This window comes from Manacus vitellinus, unplaced genomic scaffold (genome assembly GCF_001715985.3).
Source record: "Manacus vitellinus isolate BGI_N305 unplaced genomic scaffold, ASM171598v3 scaffold_56_pilon, whole genome shotgun sequence".
NCBI classification, from domain to species: domain Eukaryota; kingdom Metazoa; phylum Chordata; class Aves; order Passeriformes; family Pipridae; genus Manacus; species Manacus vitellinus.
Window position 1 is genome coordinate 3,232,217 of NW_021940660.1, and position 22,961 is coordinate 3,255,177.

Genomic DNA, 22,961 nt, shown 5'->3' on the forward strand with positions numbered 1-22,961 from the left:
CAGGTTTTGGTTTTACTTCATTTACGTGCTGTATTTGTCAGTGGACATTACCTGATCAAAGTACCATTTTTGGACTTCTCCAACCAATTTCATTGCTCCATTAAACAGCTCACAAAGAAAAAAAAAATCAGCAACTATCTTCTGTCAACTACCCAAATTATTTTAAAAATCTGAAACTGAGGAAAATCACCATGTCTACAGTAAAGTTCTACTAACGTAATCTGAAAACTCGCATTCCATTGAGTGTAAGAAGTTATTCATGAACCTTATTTTTAGTAAAATTTTAATGAAAATGATGCTTTCCATTTTCACATTCTGACGAGCTAAAAATACAGAAACTTATTTACATTTTATAACAACAAAAATGTACAAATTACTATACAAAATGCAGTACCATCTCATTAAAAACAAGTTTTTGAAAGTTCTAGCAGTAAGGAGATTATTAAGCCTGTATTTTCTGAAGAGAAAAGACTAAGTATCAATAACTGAACAGTAATTTTCTTCAGGTTAATAAAAAAATGCTTTCATGACAATTATGACTATCAGTACTTTTAATTTTGGCTGATACAAATATAACTCATAATAAAAGCTGCTGAATTTATAACAAGTCAAAGCCAATATATATTCTTTCCCTTGAGGCTTTCGCCACAGAAATTTTCACAAGAAAAGTACAGAAACTTCTTTTTAAGGAAATAAGCTTGGCAAGAAATTAGTAAGTTACAGTTTTACAAAACCTCTGTATCTGTACACACTCACTGCAGATGTTTACAGTTATTTCAAAATGATACATATGGCAATCACTGTATGCTGACACAGATGCTTTAGAGTGGAAATGGTTCAGCACAAGCTGAACCCATGGAATGGCAAATTTCAATTCACACTTCTATTTGAAACACGCAAGCTCATTCTGAGCCACAAAAGGAAATCTCACACACTTTAAAAAACTATGGGCTGTCATATTGCATAGACAAAAAATCTACAAGATCAGCTCAGCCAGACCCTTAACTACTGCTTAAATCGATTGGGATCTAGTCACATCTATGGACTTGAGTGCTTGAGTTGTAAAAGGATGTTGATTCAGTCTTTGTGTATGGATGAATCTGATTCTAACAGCATTTCAGACTGGGTGATCACTGCAATACCTGGAGTAGAACTTAACTCATATATTGGGTGTAATTCTGATAAAACAGGACGAATCAAGTGCATTTTATTTAACATATTAAGACTACTGCAAGCCCTACGTTATACCATGACCTTTAAAAAGCCGATAGCTATTTACTGATTTGAAAGTCAACCCAGAGAACAGACATCAGTTCACAAGGTATTCCAACATCAGTATATCTACAGTGGTTGTACTGGAGAAGTGACAGAAAAATGCTTTGATTTGAACATTGACAGCTTTTACCAAATGCTCCAGGATCATACAGCTACTCTTTAATGGAGACTGCGTAAAATCCTATTTCTAATCGAAGAGAAAAAAACCCACAACAATCAGTTCAAAGTAATATAAAGAAACACTATTGAAGTGTCCAAACTGTTTTCGCATTAATTTGAACCCATGGCTCTGAAAAGGTGAAATATCCTGGTCTCAAATATGTATGGTCCACTAATCTCATGTTAAATTTTGTTACTTTCACCCATGAATGTACCATATGATTAGTAGAAAATCTTTAGCAGACACAAAAAAAATGAAAGATGAAACTTGCAGCAAGAGAGCATGGCAAACCTGAGAGATCTATTAGTGCATAAATTTGCTTAAAAACTAAAAAGATAGAAAGAGAGAGCTAACAAACTACAATAAAAGTTATGTCTTTAAAGCAGTAGGTTATAACAGGGTGGGAAATGTTTAATATGCACATATACCTGCAAAGGGGTCACTATCTTTCTGAAAATAAAGAGCTGATATTTGTCACAGCATCAGATTTATGGTAAAAAGCCATAAAGAGTAGTTTTTAATATTATGCTTTTCCCACCCTGGCAGAGAATAAACATGAATTTAGAAGCACAGTAGAAGTGAAAAACAAAGAAGAGGAGAGATAGAAAGCAGCAGAGAAAGACAGAAAAGGTGAATACAGAGCTACAGAAGTGTTTATTGAGCATGCTACAGAGGTAAGCAGAGTACACACAAAATGAAATTAAACAACCATCAAACCTCCCAACTTTGTTAGAAAATTAATTTTTAATTGTGCCACTTCCAAACTATACTGAATTTTACAATTCTAAAGATGTAAAAACTCAACTAATAGAAAATATACATGACCTTTTTTTCTCTACATAGGTAACAGAATCTATGAATCTTGAAACTAAGTACATCAATTTCAAAAAGTATTGGTCATTTAAACAGAATCAAGATAACAGTTCAGACTGACAGAGAACTGCTTTCAAATTAAGTGGATCTGCAGATTCTGAGCCATGTTTATAGTAAAGTCAGATCAATTTCTAAATACAAAATATTTTGAAGAGATTTATTAAAACTGAATATTACAATGCAAGGTAAATTAAGACTAAAGGCACATAAACTTTGGTCCCACCTGGTTGTCAGTTTTAGGAAACTGCCACAAAATTTCCTGCAAGCATTTGCAGCAAACTTTCTTCATCATTGAAAAATACATGCACCATTTCCTGAACTAGCTTGACCAGTCTGTACATGCTCAGAAATCCACAACCATATTCCATACCTTAATTACAAACTAAAGATGGCAATATATATTGAAATGCACATAAGTCATGTCAACTTCAAAAACATCTACGAAAAATATTCAGCCACAAACAAGACATTACTTAGTGCTGACATTTATATGATACATCCCACAAGAGTGTGTACAAAAAGGTTAAGATTCCACAATGCTTTTCACGTAGGGCTCAAAGTCACAGAAGTCACTTTTTGTCCTTTGAGAAATTAATATTCTGTACCTTGTTAATTTTAACTAATGCCTACATTCATAACTGAATCTAGACCAGAACAATGTAATACAAAAGGCCTTTAAAAAAAAAACACAAAGCAAAAAGTAGCAAAAAATCAAATAATGTAATTTTACTCTGTCAGCATAATGCATCTAATCCAATTAAAAAGAAAAATAAGTGACAAGCTAGTAGATAAAGAAATCAAGCAGGAGAAACAAAAACTTAACCTTTTTACACACCCCTGCCTAAACATATTTAAATTATCATGTAACAATGTGCCCCAGACAACCAAATTTGCTTTTTACTAGCTATGCAATTCCAGCAGTACTAGTTTTCCTTTTTAAGGCACGTACGTCAACTAAGTTGAAAAAATGTGGTATTATCTTGAAATCTTTTAAACAAAACAATGGTTTATCGAAACAACAGTTGACTACAGCAGTTAATATCACTGCTTTTTATTTTTTTAATTTTTTTATTTTTGAAAACAATCAAGGAATGATAACAGCATGAAAAAAAATAAAAAAACAGAAGACAAACTCTGGTCCCCACTTTCCTGAACAGTCAATAGGTGACAACACCAAACAATGCAATACACCTTCATTCTCAATCTGCCTTTTTTAAATAGTTGACTTAGAGAAAGAAACTCTCAGATGGTGACTTTCTCCCAAATTGTAATTGTGAAGATCAATCAAAGCCTGAATAGCTTCTTCTACTGTTGACATCTGAAGAAGTGCCATCTTGTGATCTCTTCTGAAACAAAATAACGGAATTAGGAACTTGAATACCACAGCGGTTGCTTCTAATGTTTGCTATCTGATATGTGCTTTTTCTTAAGATGTGCTGCAAAAACTCTTCTGTTAGAGCTATGTGCAGAAAAGCTACTTACTGAAAAAATTTAAATGCTTTCACAGTGCCTCCAGTGTTAGCAAACAATGTGCGTAGATCCTCTTCCGCTACTGATGGTCTACAGACAGAAAGAAAATAAGCATAAGCAGGGAATCACTAGTCAATTCAGTCTGTTGTGAAGCACATTAATATTACTGGCTTACTGACAGTGGACACTTACGGAATATTGGACAGATGAAGTGTTGCAGAAGGAGGGAATATATTTTGAAAGTTCTTTGAACCAGGTTTCTTGAAGCGATGCAAAGGTGAATTACCGAAATCTTTAGTCAGCCCTTGGTCATCAAGTCCCTCTCGAGGTAGTTGTACTGTGTGATGTTTAGAAAGGGTAACCCGAATAATCTTTCCATACATTTTTTGTCCATTAAGATGGCTCATGGCTGAAAAAGACAAGTTTACTCAATTGAGTGTTACTTCCAATAGCTTGTGGTACATCACACAAGCAAGAAAAACACCCAAGCAAATCAAAAGGTCTGTTATGCTAAAAGACTGAAATCAAGAATTAGGTCTGCAGACGCTTCAAGAATATTCAATTTTATTTAAAGATAATAATGTGATTCAGCTGTTGAATTCATTTAGGATATCGTGCAGACCTTCTGGAACACAAGTGCATGCAATAAGATTTTGGATCTGGTGGGTAACCAGGATAAAAGACAAACTGACGAATATAAACACACTTAGTTCACCTGATCTTAAACAGCCTAGTTTCCAAATACTTAGACTAAAGAGAAAATAAACAGAAAACTAATCTTACCCAGCTGTGACTGGTTTCCATCAGCCATCTGTATAAGAGCACTATCTTTCTTATTGTATAAAATCTTCACGCGCTGCACATCACCATAAACACCTTTTCAAAGTCAAAAGTAACCCAAAAGAAAAAGTTCATTTTAAAGCCAGTCACCTAAGTAATATATTTTGACATATCAATGGAACATTCAGACAGCAACAAGATCACTCACTCAAACTCAACACACTCACAAATGAATAAAGGAGATAAAGATTTCGAATAGTGAATTTTGAAAAGAATAATTTCTGAAAAACCCTCAAAGCTATGTGAATGATATTAAATTAAAGATCATGCAAAATATATTAGCATGCATTAAAAGAAAAACTGTGTCTATGGAGAGTTTTAAACAGCAAAAGAAAAATAGCAAAAGATTTACTATTCAACTTTAAGCCAAAGTGCTAGCTACAAATAAGAATTAAGGTGAAACAAAAAACCAACCAAACAAAAACCATAAAAATCAAAATCAAATCAATAATAAAAGTATAGTGCTAACAATAACATACCGAAGAGGGTAAACAGACTTTGGGGCGTAACCATCTTTAGAAGGAGAGAAGAGCAAGCAGCGTAAGACAAGAAGAGAGAAGAGTCGAGGAAGAGCGGAGATGAACAGATCATCCATAACGAAGGGTGGTTCCCGCAGAATGGTGAGGTGGTCATGGATCATGGTTTCAAGGCGGTTAATTGGGGCAAGTTGGTCCGAGGAACATTTTGTTCAAGCACAGAAGCATGAACATAGGGAATGAAGACAGGGAACACAGACAAAGACGAGGAGAAGGGCAAGACAGGGAAGGGCACGGGGATTTGGGTAAAGACAAGGAACGGGAAGTTGAACACAAAGGGAAAAGGATGAAATGGGGGAGGGAATACAGCAATGCAGAAGAAAAAAAAATAAGGAAGTGGGGAACAAAAAAAAATAAAATATAGGTCAGTACATAGGAAATGCAGGAATTTGGTCAGAAAATGGTTGGTTTATGTACTGTACAAGAAAAACTGAGTAAAATGTAGTCACCCAAGACAAATATGGGTAAAGTACATTCATATTAAGAGTAAACTACAGCATTTCATCTCAACATGAAAATAAATTAAAAAAAGCATGCAATAGAAATTTTAAAATTTAAACTTTAACTGCATAAGCATGGCTGGTTATGAAATGCAGGCAAAAAATCTTTCAAAATGGCACTCTGATCTAAAACATTTTAACATGCAAGACTGTGGATGACAAAATAGTATCAGATGATAAATAAAGCTTCATGATTTACAGTGACAGAGGCCAGTTAAAAATGGAACAGCTAGACTGATACAAACTTCCCACATTTCATACCAGCTTTCACAGCCATCAAAATAAATGTAAAGGACAGTAAAAATGCAAAACTAAATTAATCCCTTTAGATTTCAGAGTTAGCAAGAAAGATATAGTTAAGGTGAAAATGCTTTGCTACCACATTTCTTTTTTAAAGACAAATGAGTAACTGCAAAGAAAAAAAATTACTAAGAGAGACTGGAAGAGTGCCTCGTCAAGATCTTTGGGAGAACCTTCAAAGAAAAATGTGTTAGAGTAGTTTACATAAATTAAGACCTCAAAATGTGAGATAAAAGCATGAAATGAAACAGCAAACAATTAGAAACAAAACAGAAATTCTAGTTTACATGATTATAATTGCAAAAGAAATCACACTTGCTATTTTGTAAAAATAAAGCTTTTGATTCAAATGTCAAACATGCAGTGGAGTTACCACATTTTTCTTAGGAAAAAATAGGTAGCTGACTATGAAAGGATATTTTAAGTTGTTAGCTACCAAGGAAAACAAATGTATTTAACAATAATGGCTTTAAAAGTAACTTTGGGGATTATTAAAAAAAAAAGAACAAAAAATACTTTGAGCTTAAAATCCAAATGTAAGAGGACGAATGCAAAGAAATTATAAAATACTGACAAATGAAGTGTGACTAAAGAGTGGAAAAGAAAAGTAAAATTGTTTTACTGACCTCTTCATTTAAATTGCTAACCAGGAGGACTGTATTGCCACCAGCTGCAACTCCAGGCATTCCTACACGACCAGCAGCAGCAGCTGCAGCTGCAGCAGCAGCATTTGGAATAGCCAAAGGACTCAGAGCCCCTGGAACAGCTGCAACAGGAAGCCCTAATTTTAAAATAAAGCGTATTTTACGAAACACACACAAGTCGTTTAAAAAGAAGTTCCTATATCAACACAAGTGTTGCATACAACACTCTACACAGCAGACGATTCCACTCTTAAAGTAATTCAAATGGTTGTAAAATGGGTTGCTAAATTAACATAAGAAAGAGAAATGTGGTGTTTCTTTAATTCAGATCAAGTCCACAAAGTTATGAGGTGTAAAAATACTTTCTTTTCAAATCAACATTATTGTGCACCAAAACAGTTTCCATTGCACTCCAAAATGCTTCAAGAATCTAGTTTATCAAAGTGGTCTAAAGTAAACGTTGATTAAATCAGTGAGAATAAACACTAATTGTGTTCTCTGCATCATGACATCTTTCTTTTCCATCACCCTTTGAGAGACATTCCTCACTTCCATTTGATGCTTGACTAAATATGCAACACCGCAGGTGGCCACATAAAAAGGTGTATGTATCTCTCACAGCCTCAGCATAAAGGTGAGGAGGAAACCTTCTAAATTCAAGATTCAAGATGCTCCATGGCTTTTGTGATCCAATTCTCTGAAGAAGCACATAACTATTAGCTAAACCTTCAGTTGTGCTTTCATTTTTTATTCTTTCAAGGAAACTCGGACCCTGTAGACACATGTTTGTTTTGTCTGGTCAAGTCCCTGGAGTACCAGACAAGTGTGTCACTCCCAGGATTCATGAAAGGTTCTTGTGATAAATATGCACTATACATAGTTATATAGGAACAGCTTTATCATATTTGATCAACACTGTATTTGCACATCATATACAGTCCAGTAAAGGGGCACTAATTTAGCAAAATATATTTCCAGGACAGTAAGGCACGACATGTCCACCTGAAGGAAAACAACTGATTTTATACTAGGTCAATAGCAGTCACGTAAGTTTTAGAAAATGTCAAGCTACTATGTCCTACTAGAGCATATCAAATCTTCTAGTACGTCTAGGCACCTCTCCCTAGCCTTAGGAAGCTTTAAGCCAGTCCAATATTTTTAGAAATAAAGGAATCTAGAGACGACTAGTGAAGTTTTAACGGTTCTTTCCCTAGCTGGGCACAGCCTGGTTGAGTAATTCATACTTTAAAAGGCAAAATTCTTCATGGAATTCAAATTCTTAATTTTCAGTTAAAACCAAAGATTAATTTAACACTATTCCTACAAAAATATTTTGAATTATTATCCTTCAAAATGATTAGTAAGAATCTTAAAAGGGGCACTAGCTGAAAGTGTTAACAAGGAAAGCCAGAGATGACAGCAAGGGATAAAGATGAACCCTAAGCACAACAACATATTTCCAGCTGTAATATTAAACATATATAAACTGGGGGTAAAGTATTGTTTCTTATCAGTATTTGTGATAAGTAGTTCTTACATAAAATATTTTCTTTTTCATGGTTCAGTATAATACAGCTGTTGTTTATCCGAAGGTTTTTTTATGTAACATCTGTAACTTTTTTGGAGGGAATGAGGAGGGAGAGTATAGATAGATTTTCATATGTGAGGTACAAAACCAGAAAACGAAAAAAACATCGCTTTTGATAATTCACTTGCAACCAGCTCATTTTGTCCACTAGTAATTCTCTCCTTCTTTCAAAAGATAATTAAGACTCATTGAAAAGATGTCCAATTTACAGTCTCAAAGATTTCTGACACCTTATTTCATCACAGCCAAGGATGTAGTAGATGAATGAGTAATGATGCGTGTGGGTTAGGATCATCTATTTGATTGATATGTTTCTAACTGATTACATAGCACACATAGATCTCATCTCTCAGAAAGGTCAGACAAATTACAAAGCCACAGCAAACAATTCTAGTTCTGTAGACTCCACTGCACTCTGATTTGCCATTCTGATTTAAGCAAGTCAAAAAATTTTAATAAATAAGAACAGCTTCTATTATGATTATTAGTCACAATGTAACACACTGTTTAAGATTTGAGGACTTATCTGAAACTACTTAGAAATGTTAGCTACTTTGTCAACATGATCAACCAGTATTAGACATCTTTGTCCCTAGCTTTATTTTAGCTTCCAACAACTATAGATTACAGGTTTTTGTTTTTTTCAATATATTAATGAAAACATACAAATATTATACACCTTTTTCCTCAACGAAGTTGAAATACATGTCACATTATTTATCTCCCCTCAGTTTACCCTTTTGCATTACTTCTGAAATGCAAATTAGTAATGGCATTTTAATAGTAGGCAAATTAAAACTAAACTAAAGATATAGTATGAACTTATGTGAAAACCACAGGAAGTGGTAGTCATATCAATGCAGGTAAGCACAACTGTGACTGAGAACTGGATTTAGTCCCTGGTCCTGTTATGAACCCTTTTTGTGGCTCTATGTCAAGTAACTACCATCTTTTTGTAACAGATTCTCATACTTAGCCTGAGTGGTTTTGAGGAAGATAAAAGGTTCTTTTAAAATCTCTGCATAACAGCTTACGAAGCTGCAAGTGTTACTACACTACATCCTAAAGTTACCTTTACTGAAGAGGAGAGTTAATTCTATCCAGAAGGAAATTGAGATATGTAATGGTTTAGTATTAATGCAGATTTAAACATCAAGAGTAACAAGATTCACATCCTGTCACTAAAACTCAACTCACAAAATTATGTTAAACCTAAATCTCACTTTTGACACGTGAATTACAGTATACTGTTAAAAAGCCAAAAACAAAAAGGCACCCAAGTTTTGTACAAGTCTCCAGCATATATTAGCTTATTACAAGCAAAAGGCAGAAGTGAGTCCTTACCACATTTACTGTTAGTGATCTCATTATATACATAGAACAGCTACAGCAAGCATTTTTACAAGAATGCCACAGGTTCAACTCATGGTATTCATTTTGAGCATGCAGAAGAACCTGAAGAGCATCACATTAAACTCAAAACAGAGCTTGGCTCTCTCATGGGGGAACACGCCCTCCGGGAATCACATATGAATAGGGCATGGCAGACACTGAGTATACACTGAAGACATCTTTATCAGCATTATAGAAAGAAATTCAACATTAAGATAAAAAAAGATGAGGAGGAAGGTCGCTGCTATCTTTCTGCCACATTTCACATACCATAGTTCACCAACCTCCATCTTTTATGACTCTTTAAAGTCTTCCCACCCTTCTCCTTTTGAGATCTGAACAAAAACACAGCTATAATTTCTACGCACAAGCATATATTTTCAGGTTTTGAGTTTTTCTATCCTTTGTCCTCTTATTTACATCACTTACATTTTGTGCCTTTTTACACAGTGAGCAGCCCAGAATGAGAACCCTGTTCTTCCATATTCAAACTGGGCCATTCCCATTCTAACAACTATCCTAAATTACTAAGGCACCAACAGTATTGTGGAGTCTTTTTGTGAAGTTTTTCAGCTGCAGAGCTCAAATTCTGTAAAACCAGCAAAAAATGCCATCTAAAAAAATTCCTCTAATAGCTATCCCCATTTGACAGAGGATGAAGAGTTAATACACCAAGCTCAGTCAACTGGCAAGGAGCAGTTAGAAAATGTACCCAGCTCCCTTAAGTCTCTTTCAAAACAATGAATGCTTTTATAGAAGAAAAAGTCAACCATGATATATAATCTCCACTACCCATCAAAATAAACATGACTGACTTCACTGATGATCTGAAAACGGTTCACAGCTGCAATGAAAGTTACTCATGTCATGTACCTTTTATTTTCCTGCTGCTTGGAAAAACAGTACATTTAAAGAGGTGCATCCAGAGAGTAAGAAATAAAATATTTAATTAGTTATTATGACTGTCATATTCATAATTTTACTAGAAACTACCTTTAATATACACAAAAGAATGAGTGATTAAAATCAAAAGGTTAGAGAACTTGTGTAGTTTTGCAGACAATCACAAAAGCATCTAGGTGACTTTCAGGCCTAAACCACTAAAAAATAAAATCTGCTAAAGTCACTTGGATAACTGGAGAAAGTACAATAAGCCCAGCTAAACATATCTAGAGTAATGCAATGATCCGAGCATCCTCTGAGTGTGATTTCACTATGCCAAGTAAATTAAACCTGTTAATTTGATGCATACTGTAAGTATTATATACAAAGAAACATGTAAGTAAGTCTGAGGCTAGAAAGCAACTTCTCGGGATTCAGGAAAATGTCAGAATTAAGAGTTACATAAGTAGTGCTGCATTTGGCACTGTTTTATAACTCACGAATCTTTACTCTCTCCTCTCCTAAATCAGTGCCTTACAACACCTAGTATTACAGGTCTCATTTAATAAGCATCTTTATTTTGCTTTTGTCCTCTTACTACTCATACTGCAGCCCCATGCCTACGTTCTAGTCATTATGCGCTGACAAAAGAATTACTAACTGCCTCAAGGGTTTTTCTACAGCACTCATCTCTATAGTGTCAAACTTCCTCACAAACACTCATCTGCTTTCCCTACTGAACCATGAAATGAGAGATTTTAATATTTAAACTATGGGAAGTTAAAAGAGAAAAAAAAGAAAATAAACTTTAGCTACATGTTTTTCTGAGACTTTGGATTCCTAAGATATTTTTTTACTTTCCAGAACTTTTGCTGTAGCTGCAAGTGATACATTTTGCTAGTCATACTGGAGATGTGAACTCGAGCACTTTGAAATTTGTGGGAAGTGGGTTTGTAGGTACTTTACAACTAGATATGAAAAGTATCCTTCAGGTAAATCTGATTTCAGAAAAGGGGAAAATACAGCACAGCATTCAGTAGCCCTAACTATAATATTCATCCTCTTCCTGGGCTTACATCATTCACTAAGCGTCTTCTACCTTTTGCAACATACCGAGAACAGAGGCCCCTCTTTTCTACATTAACTCAGACTTACTTGAATTTGGCCCAGCCTATACAAAAAACTATGAAATCTATGTTATTCTGATGTTTTCTTCAGAATAAAAATGGGAAATTACAAAAGAAAAAAAAAGAAAAAGACTAAGTGGGAAGAACAATGATCACAACATACTCAATCAGCTTTTATGGAAGTAATGATTCTTTATCTGAGTACTATTACATTTTAAAAAAGTGAAACGTGTTCTCACCAAAAAACAGCAATTTAACAGAAGTAGGAGTATGCATTGATTATTTTGGTAATAGTCAGAAGATAAGATACATCTGTATTTTTCCCAGATCATTTCACCAAGTTATGATGAACTCAAAGGCTTACAGAATATTAGAACTCAAGTACCATAGCACTAGAAGTGCAACTACAGATTTTTTCCTTTTATTCACAAAATCCACAGATTTAGCACCATAGTGTTTGGGTTTTTTAACCAAAGAGCATAATCTTTCCTTATTGAAGGTAACCAACAAAATCTTATTTTCATAATCTGATATTACAAACATTTGCATGAAGGAATCACACAAATCATGTTAAGTCTCTCTAACAAAGTTGGTGGGAGAGTGAGCAAGGTGGCCAGTAGCAACTGACAGGAACATACGAAAGAAGGACAGACAGATTTGGGACTAAAGTTGTACTACTTTGACTTTTCCTAATACTTTTTGCATTTCTCATTTTGTAATGCATTCTCCCATTCATTTTTGCAGAACTTCTAAGACAATATAATTTCTTACTATAATTCAGACTGCAATATAGACTGAACCCTGAGTGGGCCTTTGGATACTATTGCAATTTAAGATCTTTAGTTGTTAGAAGGATTAATAAACATTTTCATCAAGTGGCTTTGCAATACAGAAGAACAATAAATGTCAGCATCGTACCTAGAAGAGAGGTCTCCTTTGCAAATGCTGCAGCAATAGCTGGGTCCAGTGTTGGCTGTCCATCACCAGATGGAAGGTCAGGACGAGTGTAGTCCCTGCTTTTGTCGTTGTTGTACTTGACATTCAAATTCACCAATTTGGAAAAATCAATCCGTAGGGTACAGCAAGCATTATAAATATTTTGACCATCTAAGGCCTGTAAAAAGGATCACAATTTATTTAAAAGACACACAATACAGGTTGGTTGCACAACATTTTTTTTTTTAAACAGGGTGAGTGTATAGATGTTTATCCATCTTGCTGTCTAGTTTAAGACCGATTAAAACACATTAACCTCTCAAAATGATTCCAGGAAGGTCGATGTTTACCTCTTTTACCTAGAAACTGATTATGCACCACAAAAACAAACATTTTAATGCTGTGGAACTTAAATTTTGTTTGTTGAATACGGCTAATTAACCAGTGCAGCTTAAATTCAGACAAAAGGCCAAATAGATTTCCAAAGGGGAGGGGGATAAAAAAAAAAAAAAAAAAAAAAAAATTAAGAATCTCATAAGTACTCAATAATATGGAAAGTTGACCTGAGGAAAAAAAAATAAAATCTTGACTTGTCTACCATGTTAGACAGCTATCTGTTAAAACAGAATATATACACTGTTCTTGCATGCTTTCCTTCTCCTACTAAAGGTAATTAGTGCCAAAATGGAATGACAAGCAACTTTAACTGCTAACCTAATGTTACTAACACTTTTTTAAAAAAATCCCATTTTCACAATTGATGAGTACTTCTGAAATGCCTATGAACAGTGAAATTCACATGAACTCTGAACACACCACCACTTAGAACTCTATGAAAACAGTCTCTAAAAAAGCCAATACAAATGTTTTCTCCATCTTCACTATATATCATGCAAATTGATATACTTGGATTTTAGTCCATTTACATTTTGGGCATACCTTCCTTTCAGTTGAAGCACTAACATTAAATATTGGGAGATTTAAAAAAATGGAAACTTTTGTAACAAAGTCAGTTTAATTCTTAAAAAATGCTAGAATGTGAAGATACAACTCACCTTAAGAACTAGCATTCAATCAAGACATTATGTTAGCTATAAGACAACCTTATATATATACACATGGTGAAAAAAACAAATAAACCACATTTTCAAATACAAAAATCAGATCTTTTATTTCTCTACATTAATGATGGACTGAAATATATCCCTTCTGGACCCAAGCTTGGTTACACCTGCAATGTAGTTTCCAATATGTTCAAGTTATGGTAAGACTTACTATTTTGAGCTAAGCACTGCACAAACCTAGTGTGCCTGCTGTGCCTGAAGCAACATAGCTGTTTTCATACAGTGATACATCTGGAAACTGAACATCTTGAAGACAACCCTCTGCTACGTCTGGGCCAGTAAGGTTGTCCCTACAAAATGTATTATCACAGCTGACATCTCCAGGGCTCATGAAATCACTTAAAAGAATTACCTCCATTAGCAGTCAATGGAAAAAATACGTAAGTCCACATAATAAGAACTTCCAACTTATGGGAAAATAAAATCATACAGAAAAAAGTATAGAAACTGGACAATGTACACTTCATTTCAAGAAATACTTAGCAATTAAAGAGAAACTCCTTTAATTGAAATTTAATTGCTTGAAACTCAGCTTAAAAAATGCTTTATACAGTATTGGAAAAGGAAAATCTATTGTCCTTTTTACAGAATACAAGCTGCATTGTTCGGGTGGTGGTGGGTACCACCATTACAGCACAGAGAATTTGCTAGCTCCTTTATACAGAATCCAAGCCTCCAAATGCTGGTATTTCGGAAAAGAATCTCACCTTAACACTTACACCTAAAAAAGTATATACTGAGAATCAGTCATCACTATTAGAAGCCTCCTTATCTTCTAAAATCCACTAAGATATGGATTAGTTCAGTTTACACAGCCAGAGTTTATATACTGTCAGAGACAATGCCATTGCCATCGAGGAAATACCCATTTCACATAATGAAGAAAACAGGTACATATGAGACCGACAGGGAGTATCCTTTAGCTTTGTCCAAATAACAGGACCGTGACAGAAAGCTGCAAGTCTTTAAAACACAATCAAGATTCATACTATACCTCTGAGTGGAGTCTGCTGACTTATAGTTGGCAGAAGACTATTAAATTGATGAAAATATTTTAGACTTAAAAAGTAGCAAACCAAGATATCCCTGTGTTAGTAGTTTCCAGAGTAGTCAGTGTTTAAAAGGAGCTCCATAAGTAGCTAAAACTTCCACTGAAACAGCACAAACTCCTCTTTCTGATAAATACAAAGAGACCTAAGTACATACAAAAGGTACTGCAGAAGAGAAATGCCTTGTAGTTGAGACACATATAGCCTGAAAGAACATCCTGAACCAGAAAGGAAGGAGATGCACTCTTAATGAGCACTGTACTCACACTCCAGGAAAGGTTCCAAGCACCAGATCAAAACCAAAAAAACCTCACCCCACCCACCTCTACCAACAGCATCACAAACCTCTAACAACATTGTTACCATCCAGCATTTTTTTCAAGATTAACTGTTCACATGTAAATTCGCAACTGTGAATGTATAACCTGAGCTCCTTCTTGTATAACAATAAAACAATGTGCAACAAACCCTCAAACCCTGTTCCTCTCAGGCAGACATCCTGAAAAACATGAGAAGGCCAGCCATACTGTTAGTGAATGTACATACAGACATTATCTCAAAGATCTCTATTTATGCTAAGAAAATTCTTTCTTTCAGTATTTATGCATACATCCACATGGGACACCATGCCACACCACACACATGCCAAATCAAGGAGATCAAGTATCATGGGACCCTTCTACAAATCTGAGTGTCATTCTTTATCTTGCCTGTGCCAGCAAACCCAAAACCAAAGCCTGAACAACGGAAGTATCAAAACTTCCGTAATCATACAATACTAGGAGTGTAATGATACCCAAATAATTTCTAGGCCCCTGCCTAGAAATTTTTTATTAAAAAGTACCCTCCTCTTGGACTTTCACAAAGGGGAAAATGATTCTGATGAGTTGCTCATCAAGAATCAATCAAGAATTGCCAACAGCTTGTCAGTAGACAATGGACAGATTCATTTAGGAGCTGTAGTACTTAGGAGCACACAAACTAGAAGGCTAGTAAGCACATGCAGAAAACAAATAGAAAACAGCAATTTAAGAACAAACAAAAATCCCTTTCTCAATCAGACTGACACATAATCCAAAGAGAAAGGTATAGGCCTGAACGGACACAAATACCTCAACTCCATAGTGCAAACACAGTCATCCATACAAGTTTCTCTATGGCCACTTAGACTGTATTTTGGGGAAGGGGAAAAAAAACACCAATACAAAAACCCAACCCAACAAAACCCAACCCCCCTCCAAAAAAACTAACTCCCAAAAAACCAATAAAAACCCCACACCAAAGACAACTCCTAATAACCAAATATGCCCCATGGCTCTACATCAGCCATAGAAATGAAAAAAATGAGCCAATCAGAAATAATGAAACTCACATTATCCAGTACTAGTGAGAGTTCCAAAATAGTGGAATATTCCTAGTATTCCTAGACAACTACTATAATAGAAACATTCAAAATATTCAGAAAGGGTCTCAACAACTGGGGTTATACTCACAGAGAATCTATAATCTGCTCAGGTCTCAAGGTAGCACTTTTTACTGAAGGCAAGGATAGGCAAACAAGGCCTAATACAGAAAATAGCAGAAATAGCCTGTGGAAGTCTTAAGGATCCACAATAGAGTGCTATGACTGTCTGTCACAGACAGTAAAAAAGATTGTACAGGAAATGTCAATTAAATGGAGGTCTGCACCACAAAACACAATACTCTCCCAATTTCTTGAAAATAATGTCAAATCATCCTCTCTTTTTGCTCATAGCAATCAGAAGGATGAAGAGATGAAAACTGCTGAGAAAAGAACTGCAGACTAAGAGGTGAGACAAGAGACTGTTCCAATGGGAAAAAAAGTTAAAGGAGTTCAATAACTAATATTACAGAATTTTCTGATGCTGATGACACAGTCAACCACAACAGAGCTTTTCTGCAAAAGGACAGTAATGAATTCTATCTAGCCAACCTGGGCACATGACATTAGGATCTCTCATTTCACAACATGACTGTGGATGTTGAAAGAAGTGGCAATGGCAGCAAAGGTGATCTCAGAGGGCAAAAGCACTCTACAAAATTACCAAGTGTTGTAACACCCTGAATGAGTGATGCAGTTTTATGCAGGTAAGACTCAGATTTATCAGTAGGCTTCAAAGTTGAAGAACGTTCCTAGAATCATTACTTTCCTCAGGCCTTCCTCACCTAAATGAAGGGGTTTCTGATGCAATCAATGGAATTCATTGCTGCTCTTCACATGTTCAGGGTTCAAGATGCCAGAAAATCCTTGTGAAAGAAGGGTCCCTTGAAAAGTGCTATATTGATAGGAACTATGCTTTGATGAGCTTCTCCTAAGGCCTTATAGACCATCAATCTGTGGAATGAAATTCCCCCACAGGAGATGGTCAAAGTAGCCCTCTAAAAATCAGGAAGATATACTCTTTAGCTAATTCACACATGGTACCTATAAGACTGACAAGAACATAAGTCTGGAAAACAGAAAATGATTTGACATTTTAATATTCTTATTTCCCAGTTCAGAAACTGAGCCCAGAGACTAAGAAGGTATTTTTGGAAACAAGACTTCAAGCCACAACAAATATTGTATCTGCCCCTCACTCTGTCAAGCACTGCAGGTATCATTCAAGACCAGAAAATATATCTCTTTCAGGATGAGGGTAGCTGGAAAGCAATTACCAAGGTCCAATAAAGAAAAATCTAATTAGAGTGGGGAAAAAAAAAAAACATGGCAGAGAAGAGCAACACAACAAAACTACTGCCTTCTCTCCATAATCATGAAATAAAGGGAAAATTTAGTCCCTACTCTCTCTCTTCCCAAAGCAGAAAAAACGAAAGACAAGCTCTTTAGAAGGACATAACAGCTTAAGGCATAAAAAAAATAGGAAGCAATACTTACAAAATATACTCCAGCTCAAATAAGTATCTCCAAGTAACTGAAGGTCATGTGGTAAATATTTCTTGGGAGAAATGGGTCCCAAGTGCATCCTACAGATACATATCTGAATGAAATTAATTTCTTTTGAAACAAGTGTCTTGAATACAAGAAGTTTCTGTGGCTAAAAAGTCTATGTAAAATCATTCCATTCTCAAAAATTATGTGCAGTTCTTTGACTGAAGGACCTGTTGCTGCACTTCCTGGGCTTTCTGATACAGCACTCCAGCACTCTTCTGTTTACCTGAATGCTACTTATCATTTTTGAGCACAAATTGTGCTCCTCAGGATTAAAGATGTCCAAAAAAGTTTAATACAATAATAGTGGATAATAGCCCTGAAGTTAAGTACCTGATCTAGAGGTGTCCATTCTTCCATTCTGCATAGATTTTAGGGCAATGTAGCCTAGCAGAGATCTTTTGCATATCAGTGCAGAGCTACTCTGAAGCTGTAAGTCAAAACAACTGGAAAGATGACATCTTGAATGTACAGTCAAACCTCACTGGAATCTCTGCAGAGGTACTCAATCACCTATGGGCCAAGTAAGGTTCAACTGGCTAACTATAACAGAAACTCTCAATTAGACTAGTGATATTTTTAACCTGTGTTAAGATGACTATCATGCACTATGTATGAGTCTCAGTTAATCATCTACAGACGAGGCACTAATAACTGTTAATATCCATGATTTGGTAAGAATACTTTCAGTACACTTACACAAAAGCATCACTCTGAATTAGCCAGCTTTTCAGACAAACACCAGCACTCTAATCTTTCCACGGTATATCAAACTACTGATATTCAAATATTTAAGTTTGCTGCTTATCCTGAGACTACTCACCATTTACAATGAAAATGAGCTATTTTTAATGCTACAATATCTCCTTACACATACAGACATCTCCAGGACAAAACCTTCTTCATTAGGAGAAACAGCAGTTCAGTGTGCTCTACTGTTGCCATTATGAGTTCCTTCTCCACCCCTGGCTAAACTGCTGCATTACAGCTGCATTACACCTGAAGCTTGCAGTCTTCACCCTCACTTGCCAGTATAACGAACCTATAATGATCCAATCTGAGGGTGATGATGAAACGTATCAGTGTAGGCACTATCTACTTTTACAGGAAATGAGTTTCTCACAAAACAAGTGGAGCAGGAATGCAATTTTTCACTAGTTGCTCATTCAAATAGCAAAAGACATCCCACAGGGCTAGAGGTTTCGTACTGTACATTCTTGTCAGTGTCACTACCTTCTCAGAACCTTCAAATGCATAGCATCTCTCCTTGGTACTTACATCACTTGAGTTTTTCAAATTGCTCTTTAACTTCCTTAATAAGTCTTCAATTTCTATTAAGGCCACATTCTGATTTCCTGTGAAGAGTGCCAGTGGAAAATTAAATTTCCCCATTATCTTCTATAGTCAAAATGGATGGAAAACAAATTGAAAACTTTTTTAGTCTTATACCATGCTTTTAATTTTGAATTCCATGCAACTTAGGTGTAGCTGCCATATCCTCTTGCTTTTACTTTTACTGTATTTCCAGACATATTTAAACTGAAGTCCTATCCTCTGACTGCTTCTTTCCTTTATGTATTTTTGTTCTGGTGGCACTTCACATTTTATCACAGTAGCTCAAACATAAGAACTGTATTTATTTTACTCTAGGGTGAGGGCAGTGGGGAAATCAAACCTTCCTTCAAATTTAGCTTCCTTCAATAACTGCAGTTGGTATCACTCTTATCATTTTGTCTATTTATGTACAGATTGGTTAAAATATGAAACTATAAACGTAAGACCGTTTCAATTTGTCACTAAGGCTCTAAGATCACTCTGACAATGACTGTACATGCAGAAGTTACTTATTCAATGAAGTTTAGTCATTCACACGTGAGCTACCACTAATCAACAGGTACCCTAATCAAAACATGCAAAACTGGAGAAACAAATACATGCTTTTTCTTTTTTAATTATGACCAATACAGTATCCCACGAGTTAGTATCAGTTTGCCAGAAGTCAACAACAGCAAGAGATTCTTAGGCTCCTTTCATACTTTTACATACCTCACTCTTTAATAATATATTCCTAGAATTATACTGATAATTTTCAAATCACTACAGTCCATTCCACAGATGTCATGTTTCCTTTAAGTCTTCTGATAATATATGTAAGACTCAAAAAACAAAGTCAAAAGACTTATCATTTGATGTCACATTTTGCATCAAAAATGCACTTTAAAAGCAGCAATAACATCTACGACTGAAAATTACCTTTCCAAACATGAACTAAAATTGAATTACAACCTTCTGCAACAAACACATTTAGCAGCCAACTGTTTATTGAATATTTCAAGTATGAATCTAAATGTCTAGAATTGATTTCTGCAGCATTTGTAGGTTCTGTACTACTACATCTAGCTTCTGTACTACTATTCTAAACCTACTTAAAACCTGCAAGGTGCATCCCACCCATACAAATTCTTACGTAGCACAGTGACATATCTGCATCTCCTTCTACTCTGAGGCACAATCTAATATTTGATATTACTTCAATTCTGAAAAGAACATCCCTAATTTAAATTGTGCTCCAGATCTACAAGTATTTCCAGACTGCTTTTCAGGAGTAGATTATGCTAAAATAGATCACCATAATCAAGCTGCAAATCATCTTGTCTCTTCTCTCTTCTTCTCTTTGTTTTCCTCAATAGCATGAAAACTTACACTCTGTTTTTTGAAAATGTCTCATTTTTTGAGATTCCCTGTCCTGACCAGCTCACAGTTTTTTACTCAATGCCCAGTATTTCATTTGGTGATAAGGACAAAAATTACCATCCTCCACCACTTAATGAAGTCTTTATTTCAATATAGTCCTTATTCTTTACAACAGAAAATTAAGTCCATTTTTGTCTTTCCTCTATTAAGAGATATTAATTGCTAACTTAGCCTGAGGTGTGAGCTTTTCGCTTTTGCGAAATTCTCAGCTATTCTGTCATCTATGGGCAATAAGCACTTTCTGTGCTGCCAAGCAAAACTGAACCAGCACATCAATTTTAATCAGCCTTCCTAAAACCCAGACTGCATGTGAAGGTTTGAAAACATAAATTAATTCCACTTATCTCTTGAAAGTTATCATAATAATAAAAATCTAGCCTTCACCTTTGGTTTGACTTTCCTATTGCCACAAATGTGAACATATCCCATTCAATTAATTAGAACATCTGGTCTAGATGACATGCTGTTGATTTTTGTCATAATTTATCCATAGGTTCTCTCCTGCCATAATGAGTAAAACCAGTTACCTGTTCTTACCTCTCCTACAGGATAGGAGAATTTCCTATAAAACAAAAGCAAGATCCTGCTCATCCGTCACTGCTGCAAAGCTTCTTCACAGTCTGGTCACAGGCAAAACTGCACTCACTCTTCTGGGTATTTACGGTTATAATGGAGTCTAGATTATTTTTTTAGGATACTATAACTAAATACTTTCACAAACCTATAACTAATCCACAAAGCACATCTTTGTTTTGATGCTTAGAAGGTATCTAACAACAACCCAATGGGCTTACTGTATTTGCTGCTTAGAGTGAATTAATTATGCATCACCGTTAAATCCCACATTTTTACTTCCGGTTGACATTTTCACAATTGCAGTCTTGCATGTTATTTCATCTCTGTGCAGTCTTATTATAATATTTGTTCATATAGATGTATAAAATACTTTAGACACAGTATCTGTAAATAAACTATTGTGTGAAAACTGAATTCACACAATGTAACAACATTATATAATAACTCCCAATTATTTTTTAATCTCAAAAAATTGACCCAATTGGTGGAGGTGTATGACATGTTATTCTGTTAGATTAACATTTTACAGATGCTTAGAGTACAGGACTATCTCCAGACTTAAAAGACAACTATACTTACTTGTTTTGCTTGCTGTGCGTTTACTGGATCACCAAACTGCAGCAAAGCTTGAAACTGGTTATTCTTTGTGAATGTGATTATCTTCAATACAGCACCAAATTTAGAGAATATCTGCCAAAAACATCACAGAGTTTTACACATGCGTTCCTCTCAATCATAGTTTAAGTTAAAATGAAATTTGACTTACCTGATGAAGAACATCCAGGGTTACTGGATAGTACATATTGTCAATAATTATTCTAAGTACTGGACTCTGCGCTGGAGTCACTGCACTCTCACTAACAGTGGTCCCACTAATGGGAGCATTTGTTGCCTGCACAGCCGTCACTGCTTGAAGAACAGCTTGGGCCCGCTTTAAAAAAAAAAAAAAGACAGAAGAGAGATTAATATTTCAAGACAATAGCTTGAAATTAACTAGTAATATTAATATAGTTAACTCCAGAAACATAAAATACTCCACTTATTTAAAACTCAGAGCTACAGACATAACACAACGTAAGTGCAATGCAGTCTGACTCTGTGAGAAGAGACAACAAAAATGAAAACATCAATTAATCCTTATGTCACAGTAAGGAGGGGCTTCAAATGGCACCAATATCAGTCTTTCTAGTAGCAAGTTTATTGTTCTACTAGTAAGGATAAAGGAAGTGAGGATTTTGTAGGTTTCAAGACTCTTTATTTCCTTTAAAGGAAATAAAACTAAATAAACCCACAAACCAACAAACAAAAAAACCCAACCCTACAAAAACCAGAAGTATCTTATTTTTCAAAAGACTGTATCACAGTTAACATTTTACTGCCATTTTAATTACGTAGAGGGCTCTGATAGAAAAGAAAAATGCTAAACTAAACTTCCAAACTTCTCAGTTTTAACACAATGAAATAATAACAAGACTGACAAATGTCAGAAAGTAGTATCCAAGAGGTAAACAAACTGGTGTCTGTTATCCACTCTCTTTTGTAAAAAGAAAAACAAAATCCTCTCCATGTGTGGGGATTTTTTGGTTTTTAAACACAAGCAGGATTTTAGAAATTCAAAGGTAACCACAGGATGATATCACATGAACACACATCTATGTAACTACTTCCACTGCCAAAGCTGACAGTATCAGAAAGATTAGATGTCTTTTTCTGAGAAAGAAAAAGTGCAGAAAAAAGGGTTCCATTTAATACTTTCATTACAGTAGCCTTATGAAGCAAAACAATACAAAACAAGAGAGACAAGTGAGCATGCCAGGTAAAAATAATAACCACCATATTTTAAAGGTATTAGAGCTACTACACATTTTCATGTCTCACAACTTACATGATACTCCTCATACTGAAACGAATCAATGAATAAGGAAAGTGGGGGGGAAGGAAAAAAAGAAGACCTAGTGAACACCAGTTGGGAAAACAAACTT

At 35.2% G+C, this 22,961-nt stretch overlaps 1 protein-coding gene across 6 annotated transcripts in view; it reads right to left on the reverse strand.

The window, feature by feature from the left end:
• Positions 1-269: 269 nt before the first annotated feature.
• The window catches only part of PTBP2 (polypyrimidine tract binding protein 2), a 51,086-nt gene continuing 28,394 nt past the window's right edge, over positions 270-22,961 (reverse strand). For 3 of the 6 annotated variants that reach the window (XM_018081743.2, XM_018081748.2, XM_018081749.2), the window contains 9 exons: positions 21,746-21,910; positions 21,559-21,669; positions 12,506-12,701; positions 6,581-6,735; positions 5,098-5,131; positions 4,562-4,654; positions 3,971-4,187; positions 3,791-3,868; positions 270-3,654 (listed from right to left, as the gene is read on the reverse strand). In XM_018081743.2, the coding sequence (XP_017937232.1) occupies positions 3,522-3,654; positions 3,791-3,868; positions 3,971-4,187; positions 4,562-4,654; positions 5,098-5,131; positions 6,581-6,735; positions 12,506-12,701; positions 21,559-21,669; positions 21,746-21,910 (1,182 nt within the window). In that variant the 3' untranslated portion in view covers positions 270-3,521. The remainder of the gene's footprint in view (positions 3,655-3,790; positions 3,869-3,970; positions 4,188-4,561; positions 4,655-5,097; positions 5,132-6,580; positions 6,736-12,505; positions 12,702-21,558; positions 21,670-21,745; positions 21,911-22,961) is intronic. The other 3 variants (XM_018081747.2, XM_018081746.2, XM_018081744.2) reach the window with 3 other exon arrangements.